The sequence below is a fragment of the Epinephelus moara genome, chromosome 20 (assembly GCF_006386435.1).
Source record: "Epinephelus moara isolate mb chromosome 20, YSFRI_EMoa_1.0, whole genome shotgun sequence".
NCBI classification, from domain to species: domain Eukaryota; kingdom Metazoa; phylum Chordata; class Actinopteri; order Perciformes; family Serranidae; genus Epinephelus; species Epinephelus moara.
Genome location: NC_065525.1, coordinates 8629795 through 8655695, shown reverse-complemented (window position 1 = coordinate 8655695; position 25901 = coordinate 8629795). Strand labels below are relative to the sequence as shown.

General features: G+C 39.9%; 1 protein-coding gene across 1 annotated transcript in view; it reads left to right on the top strand.

Annotated features, from left to right (window-relative positions):
- spire2 (spire-type actin nucleation factor 2) overlaps nucleotides 1-23994 on the top strand; it is a 46801-nt gene extending 22807 nt beyond the window's left edge. The window contains exons 6-15 of the mRNA XM_050074113.1: nucleotides 211-297; nucleotides 2381-2498; nucleotides 4322-4488; nucleotides 5658-5880; nucleotides 11711-11838; nucleotides 14794-14931; nucleotides 15040-15107; nucleotides 15415-15442; nucleotides 16125-16222; nucleotides 22524-23994. Coding sequence (XP_049930070.1) covers nucleotides 211-297; nucleotides 2381-2498; nucleotides 4322-4488; nucleotides 5658-5880; nucleotides 11711-11838; nucleotides 14794-14931; nucleotides 15040-15107; nucleotides 15415-15442; nucleotides 16125-16222; nucleotides 22524-22932 — 1464 coding nt within the window. The 3' untranslated portion in view covers nucleotides 22933-23994. The remainder of the gene's footprint in view (nucleotides 1-210; nucleotides 298-2380; nucleotides 2499-4321; nucleotides 4489-5657; nucleotides 5881-11710; nucleotides 11839-14793; nucleotides 14932-15039; nucleotides 15108-15414; nucleotides 15443-16124; nucleotides 16223-22523) is intronic.
- The last annotated feature ends 1907 nt before the right edge of the window (nucleotides 23995-25901 follow it).

Below are 25901 nucleotides of genomic sequence, written 5' to 3'. Positions count from 1 at the left end.
TCAAGGATTTGTGGAGACCAAAATAGGGCTAAAAGGAGACTGCATGCTGGATGTGCCAATGGTAAATATACTAACATGTTTGCCATATAAACTTTATCAGGAGATAATATGTCAATGTTATGTTAACAGTTTTTAGCATTGCTACACTGCTCACTGTATGATGTACAGACACAGTACTACAGTTAGTGTGGTGTTTCTTGTATTACCCAGGTGGATGGTGACATTCCTACCAGAGTGAAGAGGAATGCCCATGAAATGATACTGGATTTCATCAGATCAAGACCTCCACTTAAACCAGTGAGTGGGTTTCACCTTCTGATAGAAGTTGACCACAGCAGTTTGAAGAAGGGTTCATGTGTGCATTTTTTTTTTTCATTTACAGTATACCCTGAAACCCTGAGTGTAAGCAGGCAGGTAGAAGAATACTTGTATTGATAAAAGTCTAGTTTTTTGGTTGATTTGTTGGCAAACAGGATTAACATGGTTTGACAGACAAATACAGTTGGTTGCCAGGTTGGTTGCCAAAACTGAAAATATGGTTGCCATTTTTAGTCACCTTATATATATTTTTTTTAAAGATTTTTTTTGGCCATTTTGCCTTTATTGGACAGGACAGGTGAGCATGAAGGGGGAGAGAGAGGGGGATGACATGCAGCAAAGGGCCACAGGCTGGACTCGAACCCGGGCCGCCGCGGCAACAGCCCTGCACATGGGGCGCCCGCTCCGCCACCAAGCCACCAGCGCCCCATAGTCACCTTATATTTTGAGTATAAAGATAGTATGCAGTTATACGTCAGCTTAATAATGAAAAATGTGACATAAAAGAATGTTTAAAAGCTTTATTACAGTAACCAAGCAACCCTCTTAGTAGTTTGTGTTTTATCTGATTACATTAGATATCTGGTCATATCTCTTTATTTAAGGTTCATCTTGTTCTTTATCAGTTCAATCAGTTTGCACATTTGTTTGTGATGTTGATGGTTAGTCGAACTTTAAACAGTCAAACAGCTTAATTTTCTTCGTTGAAACAGGGTTCCCTGTGTATCATTCAACAGCATGATACTCAAGGACAGAGACTTTCCAAGGGAGAAGAAAGGACTGGAACACACTGATCAATTTATTGACTTCAATTCTTTTTGCACTTACAAAGCTTGTGAATTGATCAGCGCAGTCCTTTCTTCTCCCATGGAAACTTGATTTACTTCACCATTGTCTCTAAAACAGATGCCTGAGCTCATGCCAGTAAACACACCAAGGCACATACAGCGATGTCTGGTTCTAGTAGTTCTGACTAACAGCAATATTTAAATATCACTAATGCAAAAAATATTCAAAATTAATTTATTTTGGGGTGCATGTATTGTTGTTTGCTGTCCCTGTTTTTTTTATGTTAGAGTGGTTACCATTTATGGCAACCAAAGGCTAAGTACTAGGAGCCAATCTCTCAAAATGGGTGCCAATTGCAAATTGGCAGTTTTTGTTTTCAGTATTACATCAGTTATCAGGCATTTTATATATTGAGTCAGCTGTGTTCATCACTGATATCATGACTATGGTGATAGTTGCTTCATTACATTGTAACGAATTATATTCAAACTGTATTACTGGGGTTTTACCATAATAATAACTGTATTGTTTGACCCAGTCAAAAAACATTTGAGACACTTTGAATGGGTGGTCACATCATATCTTTAAATCTTGCCACCTTTTTCACCCATACCTGTATGTACATATACATATCCCTCAGCCCATACGTCTTTAAAGTCAAGTCAAAGTCAAAGTCACTGTGACTTTACATTTGTCTCATTCTCATGAACAAGATATCTCAAAAAGGCCTGGAGGGAATTTCCTCAGATTTGGCACGAACATCCTCTTGGACTCAACGATGAACTGATTAGAATCTGGTGGTCAAGGGTCAAGGTCACTGTGACCTTCCAAAACACGTTTTTGGCCATAACTCAAGAAATCATACACTAAATATGACAAAATTTCACATAAATGTCTGATGGGATGAAATGATGAAGTTATTGCATTTTATAATCAAAAGGTCAAAGGTCAACTTCACTGTGACATCATAACGTTCTGCAAAAACATTTGTCTGGCCATAATTCAAAGCCATATCTCAGGAACAGAAGGGGAGACATTTGGTCAGATACTGAATTGGTGACACTAATCTTAAGTCTCCATATTGAAACTGTGCTGATTGTATCTGTGCTGCCGAGGGGATAGATGTGTATGAAGCATCCATATATTCACAGACATAGATGTAAACTGTAACTGCAGCTTGACTGGTTTGTGGAGGAATACAACCATGAGGCAGTAATTCTAATCTGAGATTGCCCAGAAGTATGGATATGTTCTAATTATTCCTCCTCATTAGGTTTCAGAGCGCAGCCTTCCACCTCCTCCACCGCAGCAGCAGTCCCTCCATGACCAGGTCCTGGCTGAGATCAAGCAGGAGAGAAAGCTCAGGCCTGTATCCCTGCCTAGCTCCAGACGTAAGGGGACAATCATTCACCATTGTTTTTTTTACCCAGCTATAACTAAATTGAAGCTCCACCACAGGTCACATCACTATTTAAGAACTAAATGCAAAACATAAAAAATGTAAGTTCTCAGAGCAGACCCATATGAAGAAATGTATGTTTGTCTTTATTAAACATAACATTTTATTTGGTTATGATAAAAGTATTTTTTTTCCAATTGTCCTGTGGTGCTTTGTAGAACTGAGAGCAGACCTTGTTTTGTTTCCATTAGACAGACACAAAAGTACCTAAAGATAAAATAGTCTAAAATGGTGTATTGGCTGTCAGTGGTGCCAGAAACTTTTAATAGGGGTGGCCAGATGGGGCCATAGAAAGTCTCAAAAAAACAAAAGCCATAACTAAATTTCTGTAATTTTGTTATGTTGTTGAAGTATAAAAGCTAGTTGAAGCAGCAATTCTATCAAGGTGCCACTGCTGTTTGTACACATTTGTTAACATCAAAAACAGTTGGGTGGTGCCTGGGGAGAAGCATTACGTATGGTGATAGTGGAGTAAAAGCTAAGGTCTGGTCGCTGCGTCTTCTCCCTGTGCCAGTGTGTTTTTCTATTTAAAGTCTTTGCATGACTTTCAGTGTTCTTCTTGCTGTGCTGTTCACAAAGCAAATGTTACAGTGAAGGTGAGCGGACCACCCATGTTTCTAAATAATTACTTTAGGGCTGATGCTCTAGTCTGTACATTCTGTACTGTAGCCTGTGAGGGTAACACTACAATCAGGCACTGTATACTAGTCTGTAAGCAGTAGTGTGTAACAAGAGTATTTTTCCATTTAGAGATACAGTACATGTGGAGGTGGCGTTGCATTTCATAAATATTGACCGGCTATTTGCAGATCAAGGTCAGTTGATTTCAGTGTGTGGGCCGCTGATAAAGGACTTTTCACACTGCACATCTAAAGAGCACACTGACTGAACAGATATCTGGAAATTAATTATTAGTCTGAATTATCATTGATACTATTAATGTATTGTTATTAATATGATAATTGCAACCTGTTTTGTAGGTTGACCTAATGGGACAGTTGTTTTATAATCTGTGCAGGAAAAAAACCCAACAGTAACCATGGTAAAATCAGTCCCCTTGCCAGAAAGATTAAAGATGCATTAAGTGACCTGGAAAATTTCAGTTATCCAATAATAACTCTCTTTTTCCCTCTGTTTTGCTCGTCATCAGCTCCTGAGGGAAATATATGACGAACTATGTTCTTCAATTAGCTGCTAACTTTGTCCGCTGTTTGGTGCTGGGAAGGTGAGACTGAACCAGAACAGTGTAGCTGTGGACTGTAAAACCAAAACAATGAGCTGAAAGATGCTAAAAACTTTGTAGAGCTGAGAGTAACTACTGAGTGGGGTGATAATTTTCTGTGGATTTGTGATGATGAGTGACCTCATTTGCCTAACATAGTCAACTGACCCATTGGTAATCTAAATCTAATAATAAGTGCAGCTTTACATTATGTTTGTACTGTAAGAAGGGAACACTCTTTCTGCTTTTTGCTGTAAAGCAATTCAACACATTTTCCTCCAAATATGACTCACAACAACATTCAGTAAAGTCAGTAAAATGCTACACAGCAACTGTTCCGACACTGCAACATAGCTCTTCCAATATTGTTGGTTTACAGTATTAACTTTTGAGTGTTAACTCAAAATGAGTGTGTTCATAAGTTATTGATGCTAAACCGCTACACAGGGTACATCTCAGAGTCAGTGCCCTCTGATCTCACTGTTTCTGACTTATTTGTTCACTGAAGGTGTTTCTGGTTTCTCTTCACTCAGCATTTGGCTCTCTGCCCTGCCTGGCTCAGACTTGTCCTTGTAACGTCAAATCAACTTCATGCATCGACCTGTCCGTGTCGGAGCCAGGCCCCCGGCAGCCGTCCCGCCCTCGTATCCTGCTCAAGGCTCCGACTTTGGCTGAGATGGAGGAGATGAACATATCTGAGGTGAGGGCAGACAGGGAGGGGTTGAATAATTGGAATCATTGTTGGCGTCTCTTAGGGCTGACTGGTGCTTTTCACAGTAGAACATGCTTTGTTTCCCAGCTTAAGTGGGTTAAGATGCCTCTGCGCAGTTTCAGAATAGCACAGAGGGTGGAAAGCGAAACACTGATTGAGATGAATCTTTTTTTTGCACAAAGACTCAACAACTTGGGAAAATGTATTTTTCCCCTCTCTTGTTGTGTTACCCAAATGAACCAATTTAAAGCAGATTGGAGTTTAAGTTCTGCAGATATTTCTTGTAGAAACAGCTGCTAAATAATAGATAGACGTTATCTCCTTCCGTTGGAGAGGAAAAGGAATTAAGGTGTAAAATGATCACTGGAGGGTGTGCAGTACTGCAGTAACCCTGACTTTTCTTTTAAGAGCTGCTTTGCATTTTTGTAACTGCCAAGGTAATTGTTATCTTAGCAATCCAAGCAGAACTGGACTTTATTAAGTTAGGAAACTGCTGTACTTGTGGTCAATGTATGAAATCTCTATGACTCGGTCTGCATATTGTGTGGCCCCAAATGGAAACTGTGAGAAAGCCGAGCGAGACTGAAAACCCCTTAAATGACAGCAATTCAGTGTCAGTCCAGAGGGCTGTTTCATAAACCAAGATTACCAGTTAACCCAGGCTTGTTTTTAAGATATTCGTTCTCATGAAGGAGGCTTAAATAAATCTGACTCAAAACTACAGGTGGTAACTTTTATGAAAATAGCTTTTTGTCGTATTTGCTAAATCTGTCACTACATCCTGACAGTAGTGCATGAGACCAAAAATCCATGAAAAAAATCATGTTCTTCTGCCGCCTTGTAGTGTTTCTAATGGCAATGACAAGAAGCCACCGTGCCTAAGCGACAACAACCAACAGAGCAAGGAGGAGACCCTAAATTAGCTGTCAGTCACGTCAAGCACTGCTCGTAAACTGTGATGAAAGTGTCATGTGCTCTGCCCATTTCTCACCTCAAATGTTTTCAGACACATATTTAAGTATACTGTTGAGGTGTAAAGTGAGAAAGTTTGTGACCTGGCCGCCATGTTGAAAACAGTCGAGCCAACCTAAAGCACCACCCACAACACCTCTTCCCTTCCCCTCTTCCTTAACCCTTCCTCTCCTTCTCCAACCCAGGAGGAGGAGTCCCCAGACAACGGGGAGCTGAGGAGGGCAGAGAGCTCCCCAACACCTCTGAAAAGAGATCGCTCCTTCTCAGAGCACGACCTGGCCATGCTCCGTGCCGAGATGCTGCCTTCGCTCTCTGAGTCGGGGCAGCTGGTCGGGGCGGTCAGGCTGAGGGGTGAGAGGCCTCGTTCCAGGACGCTGACCGGTGCCGGGCCTCCTGCTTATCACAGAGGTCAGTATGTAGAAGCAGACTGATCATCCGTGGTAACAGTTCATACTTCAATTTATAAATGATTACTTCTATATAGAGAGCAAATATACAAACACAACACCCTCTGATTTAATTTTTAGATCAAAGCTGGTCATGGAATTCCTTCAGTATCACAGAGATTAGAGAAATCGCGCACTGAAAATAGGAAACTGATTTTGGAGTCTAATTGCTCCACACATTCATTAGATGGAGGTTTTTGACTCCGTATAACCAGATATCAGTAGTGGGAAACTTTTACAAACACTACGGTGTGTACATCCACAGAGGCTCCAAAGTCTATATACCTATGACGTCGGGATAATTTTCAAGTTTAGTCAGTTTTATTTTATCAGGATGAGCAACTTGAGATGTATCATGTCATATTCAAGGGGGCCCCACTAATGACCAACGAGTGAGTCACCCTAACTACACTGAGCTTTGTCCATTTTAAAGCATCATATTGCCATAGCAACATGCGCGGGCCAGTTCCCATGAGAGTTTTGTGAGATTGCATAGACTAGCTCTGTGCATGTCATCTAAATTAAATTACTGCACAATGATTCACAGTGAAATTCACAATGAAATATGGATGTTAGGCAGCAAATCAGCTTTGCTTTCAATCAGATAAGTTATGAGAAAATCATCTGACATATCATAAACACATGATTTTTTTCATGGTTATCCAAATATGCCATGTACAGAACTCAGTGAAGATGAGACAAAATCTATCAAAGGACTGCTGAAGAAGTTTGCAGAACATCTGTTCAGGTGCGAGCAGTCTCTACATAGTAACACATTAAGAGGGGAAAATAAGAAAGTGAAGAAAAAGTTGAATAGACCTTTTACACTCTAGACATTTTTCCTGTCAAACAAAAGCATGACTAACGGTGTTATAAAATGCTGCTTCAGCCATCATATTGTTAGTATTCATCTGGGCTTCTCCTGCTATGAAAGGTCAAAGTGTCTGCGGTGAAGAAGACCCATGACTGATTCATTTGGGAACAACAACATGAGTGCTCTCATTATTGTTATTATAGATTTATGTAGAAAAAAAACATGTTCAGTACAAGATAGATATTTTTTGACAGGGTAAAAAAAAGAAAAAACGGTGATGCTCATTAAGCAAACATGTCAGTCAAATTCAAGATATAATGAAGCTCATCATGCACTTGAGGTCACTCTCAGTGTCGCAGGAGAGCCTGACAGCTTTTGTGTGTAAAACATCTGGCACTTTGGGGAAAGTTTCATTTTGTGAAAACTTCTGAAAGGAAAAATCCGGTGATGGTCTGGATAGTCGAATTTAGATAAATTCCCCTCGGCTCATTGTGTTACTAGTGTCCCCAGTCTTATCTCTGAAAGACCTGCGCGACTGCCAGTGATCTCAGATGACATTACTGGTTGTGGCGTGCTCATTTTTACATTTAGCGCTCTGACATAGCCATTTTTAAAAGGGTTCCTTAACATCTTACCTCAAGATATCAGAATGCAAATGGAATCTACTGATTCCTAAGAGTCTCCCCTTTACAAACATGCCTACCTTACTGTATGCTATTTTTTTGCACACAGTATACATGTGTTATTTTCACCTATTCGTTTTAACACTGGGGTCCTTAATCAGTTTTGGAAATGCATCAATTAGGTATGACTCGAAAGCTGAGACTATTATGGAGTTATGAGGCCAATTTTATTCATATGTGGTGATGGTAGTTCCCATAGTAGCCATTTTATTGCAGTGAGACAATTTCTTTTTAAACTTGACATCACTGTATAGAATAACCTACTGTGATCTCGAGGACAATCACAGCCTCATGAAACTTCACAACAATAATTTAGAGACCTCAGGCATTCAGAGGCTGTATGACTGTCATAAGTATATTGATAATAATGGAGTTTTCTCAGCAGTTTCCAGAACAGAAGTGCTTACTATCCAGCCACTGAAAAAAATGTAATTCCCCAAAAGTCAAAAGCTTTTGATACCAAATCACAGCATTGTTTTTTTTTATGTTGTGCTTCTCAAGGTCTTGTTTTTAATCATGCATTTTAGGGGATTTTTTGACCATTTTCCTCACTTCTCAAGTGGTAAAAAATGCTTAAATTTAACAGCAAATCTGTGTAACAAATGGTATCAACCCAAAAGTGGCTGCAACAACTTATGAGACATATTTGGGAATGTTCTAAGCCCCTATAGACTCTAAACTTTAAAAGTTGGAATAGGTGCCTAAAGATCTCTTGTCTGTGGTGGCTCTCTTAATTATTGAGGTTGAAAAAATGCTATCACTTTATGCAATGAGGAGGGCCACAATTTTTTTCAGCTTCCAAATGGAGGGTATGATAGAAAAGCCCCAATATTTCAAGAGAAAGAATTTTACTTCTCGAATTGTGAGGAAAAAAATATTAAGTGCATCGTAAATGAACACATGGTGGCACTACTGCCACAAAAAAGTCAAACAAACATCAGTTGTTACAGTTTGCTCATGGCCTAACACCAGATGTCATTGAAAGGAAGCTCTCTGTCACACCGTCATGTTTCACTGCGACACTTAGCAGAACCAACATTAAGGTTATCAGTAACACCTGTGCTCTCATACTGTGACAAGTCAAAATGTCTCATGCAAAAAAGTGTTTTAACTATAATCAATGTTTTGTTTCAGGGCTGGATTGTAGCATGTTTTTGTGTTTTTCATTTGCTCTACATTTAACATACTGTAGCCATACACATCTTTACTTCTGTTTCTTTACAGTTATTCTCAGCCAGGATTCATTCATATTCAGGAGTCTGAAGTTAGTTAATCCCAATCAAACAGTGCTGCAGCTCATGCCGTTGGTTAGTTCCTCCTATTTGGCTCAAAGAAAGATAATTAATGAGATCAGCTGCCGTAGTGTTTGCTCGCAATGAAAACCTGCAGACTGTTGGCCCTCTGTGATAGATGATTCACACACGCTGCAGTTTTAATCCTCCTCCCACAGAAGGAGACACAGTGCCAGTTATAATACAGAGCAGTCTGGTTTCCACAGTCAGTACATCTCTCCTCATTTATGAATTAATGAACTAGATTTTGATTTCACAAACAGTTTGGCCATAAAGTGACGTCAAACCCAGGCTGCCACAAACAGTTAAATTGAGTGCGCTTAGATCATCGATACAGCGGCTAGCACCCTAAACACCCTTTTTAAAGTTTCCAACTCCTCTGCCTTGAGGCCTGGAAGGAAAGCAGTTGTGCATTAACCAGAACATCATGACAAAACTACTGCTGAAAATTAGCCCTCTCTATACTTCCTGTAACTATAGAGTATTTGCAACCCTTATTCCAAAAAAGTTGGGACGTTGTGCAAAACATAAATAAAAACAGAATGCAATGATTTGTAAATCCTTTTTGACTGATATCAATAGAATATAATACACATGCAAGATATTTAATGCTCAGACTTTATTGTTTTTTGTAAATATACACTCATTCTGAATTTGATGCCTGCAAGACATTCCAAAAAAGTTGGGACAGGAACGTGTTTACCACCGTGTTACATCATTCTTTCTTTTAAGATCACTCAGTAAGTGTTTGGAAACTGAGGACAATGAATGTTGAAGTTCTGAAAGTGAAATTATTTCCTATTCTTGCTTGATATTTGACTTGTGTTGCTCAACAGTCTGTCGTACTTCGCGCTTCGTAACACGCCACACATTTTCAATGGGAGTCAGGTCTGGACTCCAGACAGGCCATTCTGGTACCGTCACTCTTTTTCTATGAAGCCACAGTGTCTCATTGTCTTGCTAGAATAAGCAGGGACGTCCCTGAAAAAGACATTGTCCGGATGGCAGCATATGTTGCTCCAAAACCTACTGTAGATGTACCTTACAGCATTGGTGATGCCTTCACAGATGTTCAAGTTACCCATGCATGATGCTATGGGCACTAACAAATCCCCATACCATCACAGATGCTGGCTTTGAACTTTAAGCTGGTAACAATCTGGATGGTCCTTTTCCTCGTAAGCCACGAGGACACGACATCCATGATTTCCAAAAACAATTTGAAATGTGGACTGTGGAGAAATCCCTACATTCTTTGCAACTGTGATTTGAAAAAGGTTGTTTAAATCTGTTGGACATTTTCTCACAAAGTGATCATCCTTGCTTATGAGCCATCCTTTCAAACCCACCCATAATACCAGTTAACCTGTGGAATTATTGAAACAGGTGTTTTTTGAGCATTCAGCAATGCCCCCTGTCTTTTGTTGCACCTGTTTATAAGTTTATCACTTTTATGGAGGTTTTTTTTTTTTTTTTTTTAAATTTATTTATTTATTTATTTTTGTTTGTTTGTTTTTCTTGTTTTTATTTATTTTTTATTTTTATTTTATTTATTTTTTTTATCTCTTTTTTTTTGTGTGTCTGTTTTTGTAACTAGTACTGACTGCCATCGGACTCTATAAGTGTCCCTCTTTACATGAAATACAAAACCCGGACATTCATGTATCTATTTATAGAGAATTGTAATGAAGTCAACAATGAATAAGTTGTTGTAGTGGCATTGAAAAACAGTAAAAAATGTTAATCGAAAAAAAAACAATTCAGTTGTAGGTCAAAAGGGATGTTCAAATCATTGCATTCTGTTTTTATTTACGTTTTACACAGTGTGCCAACTTTTTTGGTATTGGGGTTGCCTTTTAGATTAAACGTTTTTTTTGTTTTTTTTTTCAAGGGTTTTGTTTCAACCATAACGGCAATAAAATGATTCACTCGTTGTGGAGACATTACGTCCCCACCACTTTCAGTCTGTCCTCAGTTATACCTCAAGCACTAACCTCATTAAATCCCTATTACCTCACTGAAATAAGAGCTGAATAATGTGTCAGTCCACTGTGGTAAAGTCCTCACAGGCCTTGCTGCCATGGAGTTGACAGGGATTATATCTGCCATGAAGCTGCTGTGATGGATTCTAATCAAATATAAAGATGTGCTGATAAAGTCTAAAGGAGTAAAGGAGGGTAGGAGCTAATGGGTTTGTATCGGTGCTGCATGTAACCCACAGGGAGGATGTTATCTGTTTGATGGCCACGATTCATGCATTAGCAGTCCAGCCATCCATATCCAGAGGTAACTGTTTGAAAAACAATCTCGACTTGAATCCATTCTCAGTCTCTAGATGGCTGCAAGCTGATCCACTCCACTGCATGGCACAGGCCTTAGACAATGAGAGAGTAATGTGTTATGTAGTACATAACTCTGCCAGCAGGGGGCTCTCCAGCCTTGACTGTACATGTGGGGATATAAGCCTGTAAGCCCCGGCTGTCATCAGCAGCTGATCCAAATTATATGTACTGATGATGTTTACCGGCCTGTTCCAGCCTCCCTTCCAGCCTGTTTACTTTCCATTAGAGCCAAATTGACACCTTCCATTTGCAGGATCGAAGAGGCACCCAGTTTCAGCTGTGTGTGGCCTGTTTTTAACCCCCCTCCCACAGTCTGTTAACTGAGCCTTTCCTGAGCTCCTCTTTTAGCTCAGACCTCTCACTGTGATATAAGTTACAGATGTAGCAGCATGGGCTGAATCCCTCCACTGGAATCAGATTAATAATACATGACAGTGTTGGAGTCAATCGACAAGCACTCTGAGGGGCTGAGATCTGAGACGAAGCTGAATGAAAGAGGCTGATGTGTAATTCATGGGCTTGTTAGACTGGGATTTGTGGCTTTCTCTCATTCACTGTCTGATGTTGTCCCCATTTTGATTTGGTGGTATTTAGTTCCCCATTTAAACTCTCATTATTTCCTCCCCGTCTCTTACACTTTTCATCCATTTGCCCAATCCAGCCTCCTTCCCAGTTCACGGCTGGGTGCCGCCCTCTCCGGCCCGCCTGTCTCTGAGTTCAGTCGACGAGACCACAGAGGGTTCAGAAACGACGTCTGGCTCCAGAGCTGGAGACGAGCACCAGTGGATGGTGAGTTAGAATCAAAGTCGGCATCAGAGTCGGTCCTTTGCGTCATGTGAACACTCAGCAGTCCCACTGGTGATGACAGTGCACTGCAAAATGATTCATCTTCCCAAGTCACTTTCATCTATTATTGAGTCCTTGTTAGAGGATTTCAACCTCTTTCAAACACACTCTGGAAATGAGCGTCAGTATTTTTTCAGAAGACATAACGTGACAGATTGATGCACTAGATTCCAGAAAGATTACACTTGATTTAAGAAAGTCCTCTAAACAAGTCAAAATGATCTTCTTTCATGTCACCACAAGGTCAATATAGGAACTGCTCTGGAGCTTTCAGTTATATCACACGATCTTCATCAGCAGATGGAGTTTGCCCTGTAGTCATGGAACTGTAAAGGCTTCTCATCTATATTGGCTTAAAAACAAAGGTTCAAAGTTCATTTTTAATCTTGGAAACAACAGTTGACTGTACCTATAGTATAGCTTTTAGTCACATGATCTTTGTCACTTCAGCTTTAAAGTCAAAATGGACAAAAGGTTCTGAATTTGATTTGAACATCTACAATTCCATGACCCTACCTGTCCGTCAAATAGTGTGTGCCATACTGTGATGTCCTCCTAATCACAGGACTGCAACAAGATCTACTAAAGCAGGAGTGTCAAACTAATTTTAGTTCATGGGCCACATACATCCCACTTTGATCTCACGTGAGCCGGACCAGTAAAACCATTGCAGAATAACCTATACATAATAACACCTCCAAATTTTGAAGATGATGAAGCCCAAGATGTCTGAAGAAAAATAATATGTATGTTTCCCCCACATTCAGTCAGGCTACTGCTCACTGTCATTACATATGCATTTTTCCACACATTTCTACTCCTGTGTATTAACAATGGCATATCACACCAAACTACAGTGGACGCTGTTGAGGAAGCAGGTTAAGTTATTCAATTCAATTCAATTCATACTTTATTAAAGACACATCTCAAGGAGAGGTCCATAGCACCATAAGAGCAAGACAAACAACATACACAATTAAAAAAATTTTAAAAAAGAAAAAAGTTATCCCCGGCCTTACAAAGCATTTACAAACCTAAAGTTTCAGCAGTGACTTATCAACAGGCTCCCACCAGTATTGTTTTAAGATAGAAGTCTGATGCTGATTCTTTTGAACTGAAGCTGCTGATTAACAACGTTTCTGCACAATGTTACATATCTTTGAATATGACCATGATATGTATTCATTGTTTGTTCAGAGAAGTGTATTGTGGTCAGGATGAAGAGTCTCTGAAGCAGCATTTTACATAAAGCAGGCTACCCACTGTCTAACCTGACACCTCTACTTCACAAATGCATCAATATTAGGTGTGCAAAGTCAGCCAGTGGGCCAGACTGGACCCTCTGACAGGCTGGTTGTGTCCCACAGGATGTATGTTTGACACCCTTATATGAACTGTGCAGTGATTTTTTATTTGGCCGCTGTTTTCAAGGTACAGAATGAACGCTGAAAATATTATGGAACTGGTCACTTTACTCAAGTATTTTCTTTTTTTGAAATGAAAATCGATGCCGCATACATGCCATACACATATATAGGATGTAAACCTGCATTATTGGCTTCTTTGGCCATTTGGATGTAAACCTGCATTATTGGCTTCTTTGGCCATTTTAGGACAAGCTTATAAACAATACAGTGACATATTGTCACCTTATAAAGGTACTGGTTAAAGGCGGCCAAAACGGTTACTGCACTCAAATTCAAAATACTGCCGCGAGTCATGTCCGCCCCCCCTCCCCTACAGATTCGAGGTTGCTGGACAGCGGCACGCTGGAGACTGATTTGTTTGCCCACGGGCGGCTGCCGTGGCAGGGCCGCGTCGCCGCGTCCTTGATCTTCGGTTTTCCAGCGGACCGTTCGAGCAAGTCCGGCTTCTCTGCTGCTAACGCTGCTGCCGGGATACAGCTGAGGAGGAGCCGGCTGCTAATGCTATGTACCGGGACACTGCTAATGCTGCTTGCCGTGCTGCTGTAGCTCAGTCGTAACTGTAACTGATGCTGAGACTCTACTGACTGCGTGACTGGTAGACGGCGGTGGGTGGCGCAACAGGCCAAAACACAAATTCAAAACATAAACATGATTTGCGGACCGTAAAAATTTTTTTTAAATGCGAATATTCTGGCTGTACTATTGTTGTTGGTGAGATCAGTATGTTATATGAACATTATTCCTTAGTCTCTGTGACATATTAGGAGGATTTCAGGACTATTTGCTTTAGATTTCTTACATATAGCTCCTTTAATGTTGATACGTGCCTATTTACACATGAAGCAGACATAGAGAAACATCAATATTCATCTGAAGTCATGTTTGTGTTCACCTGATGAATAAAGTCAAATATTCACCCTCATTTTAGCCCTCTTTTGGTCGCCACAAACTCCTGGTGCAAATATCTTACTCTTTATTTGATAGATGTTCTCTAACACTTTGTGTGCTGATTGATGCTGGGCAGGCAATACTCTGTCAGATACAACTATTACCAGCATGCAGGGTTTCTCAACAATGTTAAGAAGCAAGCTGAGAGCATACGTGATCTCATATGGAGACACTTCTTTGTTTGAAGGGGGAAAGGATGGAATCTCATTCATTCTTATGTGTCTGATATTTCACTTTTCTTGTGCTCTTGTGTTGTTGCTAATTTGTGTTAGCTATTTTTTAGCATACAAATCGTATCTTAAAATATATTCTCGATACATTGTCCTAAAAAGGCTTATAGTGGAACATATAAAACAGTGTTCACATAGACTTACTTTTTGTGGTGCACTGTTTTGCCTTTGAGATTTCAAAGTGTTACAAGCTGTTATTTGACATCTATCTGTCTACTGCTCACTATAGAGTAAACTACTGAGTGGACTGACTGATAAATCTCCTCTCTTCTTCTGCTGTGGGCTGTGTTCAGGAGGAGTTCAGCCACCCTGTGGAGAGTCTCGCCTTAACAGTGGATGAGGTCATCAACGTGCGCAGAGTGCTGGTAAAAGCAGAGATGGAGAAGTTTCTTCAGAGCAAAGAGCTCTACAATAATCTGAAGAAAGGCAAGGTAACGCAGTGGAACTTCCCTTGTTGCTGTTTCTCACTGTGCTGTGTTTACAGTAAATGGACTCAGTAACTTTGTGTGTGTGTGTGTGTGTGTGTGTTTTTTTCTCAGGTTTGTTGCTGCTGCAGAGTGAAATTCCCTCTCTTCTCATGGCCATCTACCTGCTTACTGTGTAAAAGGTATCACATAAATTTTTTGAATCCACATTTATCTTTAAATCCTACCTGATGTTTGTTCTTGACAACATGAAAGTCTACATGATTTTGGGGTGAACTGCCCTTTTGAGCTATGGTGATCTGAAATTGACAGTTTTAATATTGGAGTTGAGTACCCAAGCTGATTATTGTTAGTGATCTTGATACTCCGCCCAGTTAACCCCACAGATTTATCATGGTCATTTTATTACTTTAGCTAGTAAAAAAACGGTTTACCTTTTACAACATTCAGGATTACAGGTGTGTTGATTAATTTGTGTTTCTCTTACAGATCTGTCTGTGGCTCCTGCAGTGCAAAGGTAACTTTAATTACTCACAGTCTGAGTGTAATGATGGCAACCATCAAGTTTTTTTTGCTTTATTTTTATTTTCAGTATGGTCCTGTGCTTATTTGGCTCTTTATTGCTTTGTAAAACAACATCAGGACTTTAAATGTGATACTGTACCACTTGTTAACACTTTTATTATTTCAGTTTGTCAAGTACATCATTCAGTAAAGTGGCTGGTATTTCTGTTGACGTCAATTCTTCTGTTGTTCTTTTGTTGGTTTTGATTTGTTGCCTCAGTCCCAGACCGTGTCGGATGTTTGGTTCTGTGCTCTGTAGGTTTGAGATTTAGGCTGTTTGGATTTGGTGTGTTTTTTATTATTATAAATGATGTGTGTTGTGTCGTTTGTTGGGGTGCCGTGAGTCATTTGTGTTTTGTGACATTATTGTGGTTTGAAATACATGTTTGTTTGAGTTATTTACTCATTTGTGTCTGTGTGATTTGTGCCACAGCTAATGGTCATGGTTATTTGCTGTGTACTTGTGAAGTCCTTAGTGTTTGTGTATTTGAATCTGTTGGCTTGGACTTGGAGACTCTGTAAATACTTAAATGAAGTATTTTGTCATCAAGTCTGTCTTTTCATAATGCCGTTCTGTTTCTCTTCTCTTTTCTGTCTCATTGTTTTTTTCTCTCATGCTTCTTCCTGTGCTCCAGATGAAGATTCCCTCAAAGAAGATGGCCCATATTCCTGTGTACACTGTAGGCTTCCATAGCACTCCAAAGAACACTGGACACAAAAGCCAAGTCTATAAGTGAGTCTGTGTTTATCTATAGAGACTGTTAGAGCCTTTTGGTGATTTATAATTTAAACATAAAAGGTGACCTAAAATGAGAGATTTATACATAAATGAGCCAAAAAAGTCTCTGACGTGAACAGTGATCAGTAAAAATATATTTTTGAAATCAAAACCAATGCAGATTTTGAAAGGTTTTTGCCTAGACAGCAGAATGGTTTAAAAGATTGCTCAGTCCATGCATTAGACACTTAAGTTTAGATCAATTGTACTCAACCTTTTTTGTGACAGGGACCCCTAAATTGATACACATGAGGTCATGGACCCCCATTTGATAAGATTTAGCTTCAGGGACCTCCATCTGAAATTTTTTTTGATGTTATATATGATTAAAACCAGAGTTCTTTTGCTGTTATCTACAGCTTATGAGATATTCATACAGGAAGTGGAGTAGTCACTCATGTGACTATTACTCACATCAGGCTCACTTCTATAGTGAATAAAATAGGGAAATTAAACTATTTCCCTTTTTTCTGGGGACTGCCGTGAACTCTCTGGGGGTCACCAGTCCCCTGGTTGAAAACTACTTTTACGTTACGTATGTGTAGATGGCGCAAATATATCTCAGAGGTTTCAAGTAAGCCGAATTGGAAAGTCAAGACATTGGGTCTCATTCATGAAACGTGAGCAGAAGGAATTTGTGTGTAAACTGTTCGCAGACGGAAATTTACGTGCATGTCCACATTCATCAATATTTTAGTAGCTCCGATCTTTTCGTAGCTACTAACAAAATCTGCTCCTGCTCCTGACCACTCGTAGTGCTTGTGTAAATTTAGTAAAGCACATAAATATTGCTTGTCACTACTGGAAATTACAATTTTAATTCGTATTGCGCTCTGTTATGTACACAATACACAGATGCCTTTGAAACACGTAATCTAAACATGACAAAATATTAAAAATATAGCACATTTAGTTAAATTAGTTGGCAATTAGCAGGTTTAAGATCCAGATTAGGTTCATGATTGTGAATTATCTATGTAAATCGACTCAATAGATTACACGTTCTCTCTAGCTACATGTTGAATGATGATAATAAAAATATCCGTAAGGACAGCCAGATCACAGCCTCTTCGGCCTCGGGGCAGGGGCAGCAGGAGCAGCAGGAGCAGCAGGAGCAGCAGGTGGTGGAGCCACAAAGGAGCACGCGCCAGCTGAAAGAATTATTTGAGACAACACTTTTTTTTTTTTTTCTTTTTTTTTTTGTGGCTTTTTGATCATTTGAATGAATAAATCTGATTTGAAAAATGTTTAATTTACGTTGTATAAAACAGAGCTTTAGGCTATTAAGATTCAAATAATTTGAAGACGATGCATACAAAACTGCTGTAGGCTATATGTTATCCGTATCATTTGTTAAAATAAATGTTAAATAGCTCTACATTCCGACAGCCATCACTGATTTAGAGTTTATCCATTACGCACAAAACATCTCTGGTTTCCCGTTCCCACTTCATTCAAAACCCCACAAATGAATCTTCTGTTTGTTTGGTGACCGCTGTATTTTTTGTGTGTGTGCTTATGCGTTTCTTTGCCTCCAGTTTCATATCAAAGCATTTACGCTTCACCTCTGACATGGTTCTTTGTACCACGGAGACAACATTAACAGCATCTGTTACCTCCCTCCAGGCCTTCGCTTTGCCTGTCCCTGTCACACCACTACTAACTGAAGAAAATAAAATGTTTTTTCTTAAGTCCACTTCACCCAAAATTATTTCGATCTCCGCTTCGGAAAAACTCTTTTTCTTTCTCTCTCTTTCTTTCTTTGCGCCATGACTGACAAGTCGACTGGATGCACCTACACCTCCTTATATGGTGGTCATTGGCTATTCATGGGCGGGGATTTATGCTAATTGCTGATTACTGGGAGCACGCTGTCACTTTACGATGGATTGGCATTCATGATCATACACACATGTTTACGATCAAATCAGAGTTTCCCGCCGCATTCCTGAATCCAGAGTAGGGTTTTAGTAGAGTAGGCTTTTATGTGCAAATCTACACACAGATTTACTCACTTTTCATGAATGAGACCCATTGTATTTTTGCCACACACAATTTTTATTTTTATTTTTTTTTATTATTTTATTTTAAGAAATATCACAATCTAAGAGTCAGTTTGTCATGAGGCTCATTTGATCACATTCATACTCCTCAGAGGGTGCACCCTTTTGATTTTGGATTCTCAATTGGTCCAAAATGGTGCCATCCTTTTTCAGATTTCAGCATTTCAGACATCATATATCATAATTCAATGGACAACTAGCATTTAATTTGTATATTCATGTTCCCAAGGGGATACATCTTTAGATTTCTATTACCTTTTCTCTAGAATCGCCATCATGACAGACCAACACTAGTAGGGCTCTCACAAGATTTCTTAAAGCACAGCTGTGTCTAATGTCAGTCAGCATGCTAACATGCTCACAATGACAATGCTAAAATGCTGGTGTTTAGCAGGTGTTATGTATACCATGTTTACAATATTAGTTTAGCGTGCTAGCTTTCTAGCATTTGCTAATTAGCACTAATTAGTCATCCATCCATTACTTTTGAATGTGTTTGGTCATAAACTAAAGTACAGGACAAATAACAGTTTTGTTGGGATGATGGTGCTCGAGGAAAGTCAGAGGAACACCTAAGCTATTACAATTCGTCCTGAGGGGGACATGAATGTCTGTACCAAATGTCATAGCAATCCATCCAACAGTCGTCAAAATGTTTCAATGAAAAAAAAAAAAAGTCAACCTCATGGTGGCACTAAAGAAAAGTCAGGGGATCACGCAAGTCATTAGGTGTCATCAAATGAGGAAGATTGGTACAAAATTAAGTTGCAATCCATCCTGTAGTTGCTGAGATATTTCAGTCTAGACCCAAGTGACGGATTGACAGACCAACACTGATATTCCTAGAACTAATACTGTGGCTAAAAATGAAAATAATCTGTATGCAATGTTGATATTTTAAAATGGTGAGGTGTAATGAAAATATCAGCCATAAAAGCCCTTCGTCCTACTTTTCTTTTTCTAACATACAGTATATGTGACTATTTACTGATGCTAAGGAGGTTATCTGAGGTCAGTGCAACTGATTAGCCTTTTTGTGTGTCATTTCCAAAGTTCACTCAAGGTAAAGTTGACTTACCATTTGGACGGACTCTTAGCTTATGACACAGAGACTGTGACCCAGTTTCCCCAGAGTCCTCTCAGCCAATCACTACGCTTGTTCAATCCAAGGACAAATTCACAGCTAGAGTTAAGAACACAGGTTAAATCTATTTAAGTCTGCCACTCCCTCAAGCCACTGATTGCTAACCTTTTCCAACCTAAGCAGAAACAGCCTCTGTGCTTACCTCAACCAATTGCAGCGTGCCTACTCAATCCAATCACCCCCCTCCATCCCTTTGTTATATAATCAGAGCAGTGCCTCGAAGCAGCCATTATGTAATAATTACCCAGCTGTCATTAATATCCTCACTCCTCGTGCCTGTGTGAAGACAGACGTGGAAGTGAGAGTAAGAGGTGGACGGAAAGAGAGACGGTGCGACACTGAGTTGGAGAGAGAGTACAGTGTGGTGCTGATCCACTGTTTTATACCTGTCATCACTACGCGTCCAACCGTGCAGCTATAGTAGGTTTTATAACAGCTAATGTTAGCATTATTTTAATCAGCAAAGACAACCTTAAGCTTTTTATTAGTGACTGTGATGGTTTCACCCCACTCTTTTTTTCTTTTCTTTGTTGCACAATCTATCATGTTGTGTTTGTATTAAATAAGCTTAGAAAGGCAAACAAGATAAAGCCTAGCTTCATTTTTCCAGCTGCTCAGCTGATTAACTGTGAGTAATGGGTTACACTATGTGTCTGTTTATCTTTTGAAAGGTCAATATTAATCAGTTTGTATGCCATTTTAAAATGCTGCCACAAGAAAGATATTAAATTATAGGTGGGACAATTCATTCAGTGAGGAAGAGAACAGACTGTGACTGTATAACAAGTGCAAAGACAAATGTGAAGTTAGGGTAATGTTTAAATCTCCCATTGATGGTCATCATAATCTGAGAAAATTACATTTATTTACACATAACAGGAAAACGAAACCAAATGTAACATAATGGAACTAAGTAGATGTAGTGTAGTGGCACAATGGTTACACAAATAGGGTCGTCTCTTTTCATAGGATACTTAATCCTTAATCCCTAGACGACTCCAACAATATAATATTTGTATTATAGTATTAGTACTTTCATAGAGTTGGGGGACTCAAAAGAAACAGGTTTAAAAAATAAGATGGTAAAAATTAAAACAACAGAAACAAAGATATCCTGACTTTTAGTCCCTAGTAGGACTCAAACTTTAAAAATGCTATCTTCCATTTATTAACTGGACAGCATCGTTTTGATAAGACTCAGTCACACCAGAGAGAGGCACAGCTGAGTTCATCCATGCATCCTTAAGAAGACGTTAAGAAGCTAGCTACAGTCCGATGCCCTTTTGGCCATTCTGAGGTATAAAAGTGACACTGCTGAACTCTGGCAGTGACAGATGGCTGACAGAGCTTAGATTCAAGATTGCACAAAGGTGGACGATGTTTGATAAGGCATGGGGACAAGTATGGAGACATTCAAGTTTTTTATTGTTTTGCCCTCTTGCTTTTTAACTACCTCGCCCATTAATGTGGATGAAAGCCACCAAATAATTGTACTTTCATGTTCTGTTATGCCGCTGTAATGCAGTCATTTGAAGAACAATTAGATTACTTTAATCTACCAATGTGGACTGTATCCAACAATATATTGCAATAAAATATTCGGAAGAACAAGAAGAAGCCAGCTCCTGTAGCTCAGTCACTACCTGGCAGTGTTGGGGTCCTTGTTACTCATAAAAGCCATCTATTACACATTACTTGCCACTTTTAACAAAAAACAAAACCCAATTTATTACTTTAATTAATTATGCCCTGTTGAAAGTAACTTATTGCATTCATTTTGCGTTACTCTGCAATATTGCCTAAAATACATTGACTCATAGCTACTTGCAGTAATTGCAGTTAACAACATAATGTTAAACACCACATGCACCCACATTTCGGCAAAAAACAAGTATCACGAGAATCGGGACGGCACTGCAGTGGGCTATAACTGACTCACAATAACATCTATATACATATGTAAAAGAGGTTGGCCTTCCTAACACCGCACAGTACAAATATGATATAAATTATTATTATTATTATATACAAATATTACCTCAAAATAACATATCACTAGGCCTGAATAAAATAAAGCAAGAAACTAGCCTGTCTAACACCTTTAGATGACTAGAGAATTACAAGGGGAAAAAAGTGTTAAAATGGCATATAAACTGCCTTTAACAGCCAAACACACTCACTCAAGTTGCTCACTCACCAACCATGGCTTTATAGTAGATTAGTCCAGTTTATTTGACTTGTTTATAACAAAAGCAGTGGTTATACATTATGAGGTGGAGATCCTTTGGTGGAGATCATTTGATGATGTCCTTTTCTAACCGCTCATTATGCAGATAATTGAAGAACTTTTTAACATGTTACTGTAATCGGCTTACTTTGTAACGCAGTGCTTTAATCACTTACTGCAATCATGTTACTTTACGTTACCCCCGACACTGCTAACTGGACAGTAAGTTAACAGTTTATGCAAGAGATGTACATCACTATTGACTCTTATCTCATGAATGTCTATAAACTGGGCCTCTTTTTGTGGAGCAGTTTATACTCCCAACAGAGGAGTGTTAAATAAAAGTTGATGATTTAATGCAGCTGATTGTCTATAATAGTTTCCTCTGTTTTAGACTCTTTGGTTTTCCATTACCTGAAAGGTCAGCATTGTTAAGACAATTTTCTGTTGGTGATAGCACAACTTTATATGTCTGATTTCACCAAAGTTGAACTAAAGGTGAGAGATTTAAGCATTTTGCACTACGTCGCAGTGAGTTGCTTTCACTGAGATGAAATGATTTTCCTCTAAACCTTTTCTGTTTTAAATGCATTATGATATGTCCATTAAATCTTATTTTATTATACTTAGATTAAAGCTGCTAAGTCAGATCCCTGCTGTGATTTTTTTTTCAGACATTGATATCAGTCAGAAATAACAGTAAAACTTAATTTCATCAAGTGTGCTACACCACTGTATTCATACTCATGCACTGTATTCATTCATACAAAACCTTCAAATCCACAACCTACAACCCTACAAATCCTTCCTGTCCCCTTGCAGGTCTCTGCGCACCTTATCCCGCCGCTCAGTGGAGGAGGAGTTCCCCCACCTGTACGCTCACGGCTGCACGCTGCGCGACATCTGCGCTGAATGCACCAAATTCGTGGCTGATGTCATTTCCTCGAGCCGCCGGAGTCTAGACATCCTCAACAACACTCCCAAGAGGGAGGCCAAAGCTGCTGCTGCCCCTCAGAGACCACCGCTGCAACGTCAATCACACCTCGAGACTTGCCCTCAACCACACCCTCCCCAGCCTCACCCTCAGTGTCACCCTCCACCTCACCCACAGTCACAGTGTCACCCCCCGCTCCCTCCCCAGTCCCATTATCAACAGCAGTGGCTTCATGCATCATCGCCGTCTCTGTCGCCGCAGTTCCACACCAAGACGATCAACAACATGAACCAATGACTGACTTTTTATCCCTTTCTGCCCACACACACACTCCCGAATGAGTCGAGCTCCTGCACTGCACTGTTCACGCACACATGCACAGAAAGAGTAGGGTTCTTATAGGGTTCTGGTGGTTACATGCACGTCAGTGATGACTCAAAACAGCCATTGGACTGGTTCAAACACATAAATGAGAATACATATTCCAGTGAGGGTCCTTGGAGTATTAAGTGCGTTATTACTGTAACAGTTATGCTATGATATATACAGATAAAAAACTTTTTCTGGAGCTGTATAGAACCCTTTTTAGTAAGAATCTAGTGACTCTAAACCACCACCACCTCACCCATTATCCACTTCCCAACTACATCATCTTCCATATCCCAGCATCTCACCCAGCAGATGTGCACACACGCATACAGAGCCCCGCTTGTCACTTTATAAGGTTTGAATAAGAAGCAGTTCTGTCTGTATCTGTCTCATCTACAGCACCATGACTTCACTCCCTGACGCTCACAGCTGCTGGGAGGCAGGCGTATGGGAGTAGAGAGCAGATGAGGAAAGTACTGACGGTTGTTGGAGTATACACTGTGTGAGAGAGGGTGGAGGTGGTGTTGGGTGGTGGTGGTTTGAGATGAGGACAAACGCTGCGCAGCATAGAGTCAACATGTAACCCTAGCATTTTAGCTCTCTGTGGTTGCCTTGTTTTTGTCATGAATGTAACTTAGAGACACAGAATCAGAATTGTAAAACGATAAGCTTGTACACAGCATAGTAACATTTATTTTTAATCATCCAAAAAGGGATTTGTAACGAGCGGCTGCTGCATAACGAGGCCTCTTGCATTTTAGACATGCTTGTAAAGTCCCAGGTACAGCTGGACGAGGTATGACGGCGGCGACACTGTGAATGTATCAGGGTGAAGCTGCAGACTGCACCTTTAACTGACGCAGCATGACGATGCTGATGTGAAGCGAGCAGATGAAACTCCTGCCTCTCTCACTCCCCATGGACGCTTGCAATCTGCTCTGGTTTTGTAAACACTAAGTAAACCTCAACTGCAATAAAATCTAATGACAAACAAGACCAGTGCTGTGTCTGAGTTTTACTGTTTGCATGCTGTGTTCAGCTGTTCTGTGCGGCCACATAACAGCCTCTGTGGTCACAGGGCTGCACTTCATGAATAAATACAAACATGATGTACATTTCCTTTTTTACTGTCTTGGAAGAAAAATCCAATTGGAACATATTAAATATGCAAAAGTAATAACTGAACGCTCTCTGGAGGGGTGATTAAAACAAAAGCATTTTGTTTGTACATACAAAACCATTTGTAATCAAAGCAATCAGATAGAGGAACTAAGCAGGGAAGATGGCTTGATTACAAACTAGGTCATATTTAGCTACACAATACAATATACACTCACTGGACACTTTATTAAGTACACCTTGCTAGTACAGGGTTGGATCCCCTTTTGCTTTCAGAAGTGCCTTAATTCTTGGTGGCATAGATTCAACAAGGTGCTGAAAACATTCCTCAGAGATTTTGGTCCATATTGACATGATAGCAGATTTATCGGCTGCACATCTATGATGTGAATCTCCCCTTCCACCACATCCCAAAGGTGCTCTATTGGATTGAGATCTGGTGACTGTGGAGGCCATTGGAGTTCAGTGAACTCATTGTCATGTTCAAGAAACCAGTTTGAGATGATCTGAGCTTTGTGACATGGTGCGTTATCCTGCTGGAAGTAGCCATCAGAAGATGGGTACACTGTGGTCATAAACGGACGGACACGGTCAGCAACAATAGTCAGGTAGGCTGTGGTGTTTAAACGATGCTCGGTTGGTACTAAGGGGCCCAAAGTGTGCCGAGAAAATATCTCCCACACCATTACACCACCACCAGCAGCAGCCTGAACCACTGATACAAAGCAGGATGGATCCATGCTTTCATGTTGTTTACAGCGAATTCTGACCCTACCATCTGAATGACGCAGCAGAAATTAAGACTCATCAAACCAGGCAACGTATTTCCAATCTTCTATTGTCTGATCTTCTGGTGTCTAATTTTGGTGAGCCCGTGTGAGTTGTAGCCTAAGTTTCCTGTTCTTAGCTGCCTAGGGTAGCACCGGGTGTGGTCTTCTGCTGCTGTAGCCCATCTGCTTCAAGGTTCGACATGTTGTTGGTTCAGAGATTATGTATCAAAATCTAATTCTGGAAACATATGGTGAATTCACTAATAGTCAACGCTAAAATATCATCACAGTATCAAATTCTTGGCATTTGGTCTAAAATATCATTATATTTGATTTTCTCCATATCGCCTTGCACCAGTAGAAACTGAAAGTCAAATTCCCAACATCTGTGTGATGCTCCTCCTGTCCACGCACTCTGACAACAGTCTCCACAGACACTCCTGAAAAGAGAAGTCTGGTATATTTCAAACTGGACTCTATTTTTTCAGTGTTTTCGTGTCTAAGGGACTTGTAACAATTTCTGAAATTGGTCCAGTATTGAGAGGGAGTCAGCAGCCACAAAACAGGCCATAATGTAACCACTCGAGACAGGTGCGCCCCTTCAATTTACGTCCATTATAAATTTTTGGTTTTGTCTCTGACAGGCTCAGATTGTTACTATGAGTGTCTTACAACATTACGGAAAGTAGCCTACAGAGAAATGAAATATTTGTTTGTACCTTTAGCTTGTTCCTGCTGTGGACTTTTCAGCATTACCAAAATCAGATTAATATTTAGCCAAATAAGAGTAAGATGTTTTCTGTACTCAAACAAACAAACTTACCTTCACTCCTCTCTCCGGCTGTCACTCATGTTTCCACCGTTCTCTTCCTGCAACAAGTCACCTCTTGTGAGATTTCATAATGAGACCTCTCATTTAGCAAGACTGGAACAAGAGTAAGATATGGAAAAATCGTTAATTTCTTTGTAGTTTCCTTTCCATAATGATGTCAGACACTGCGAATAATA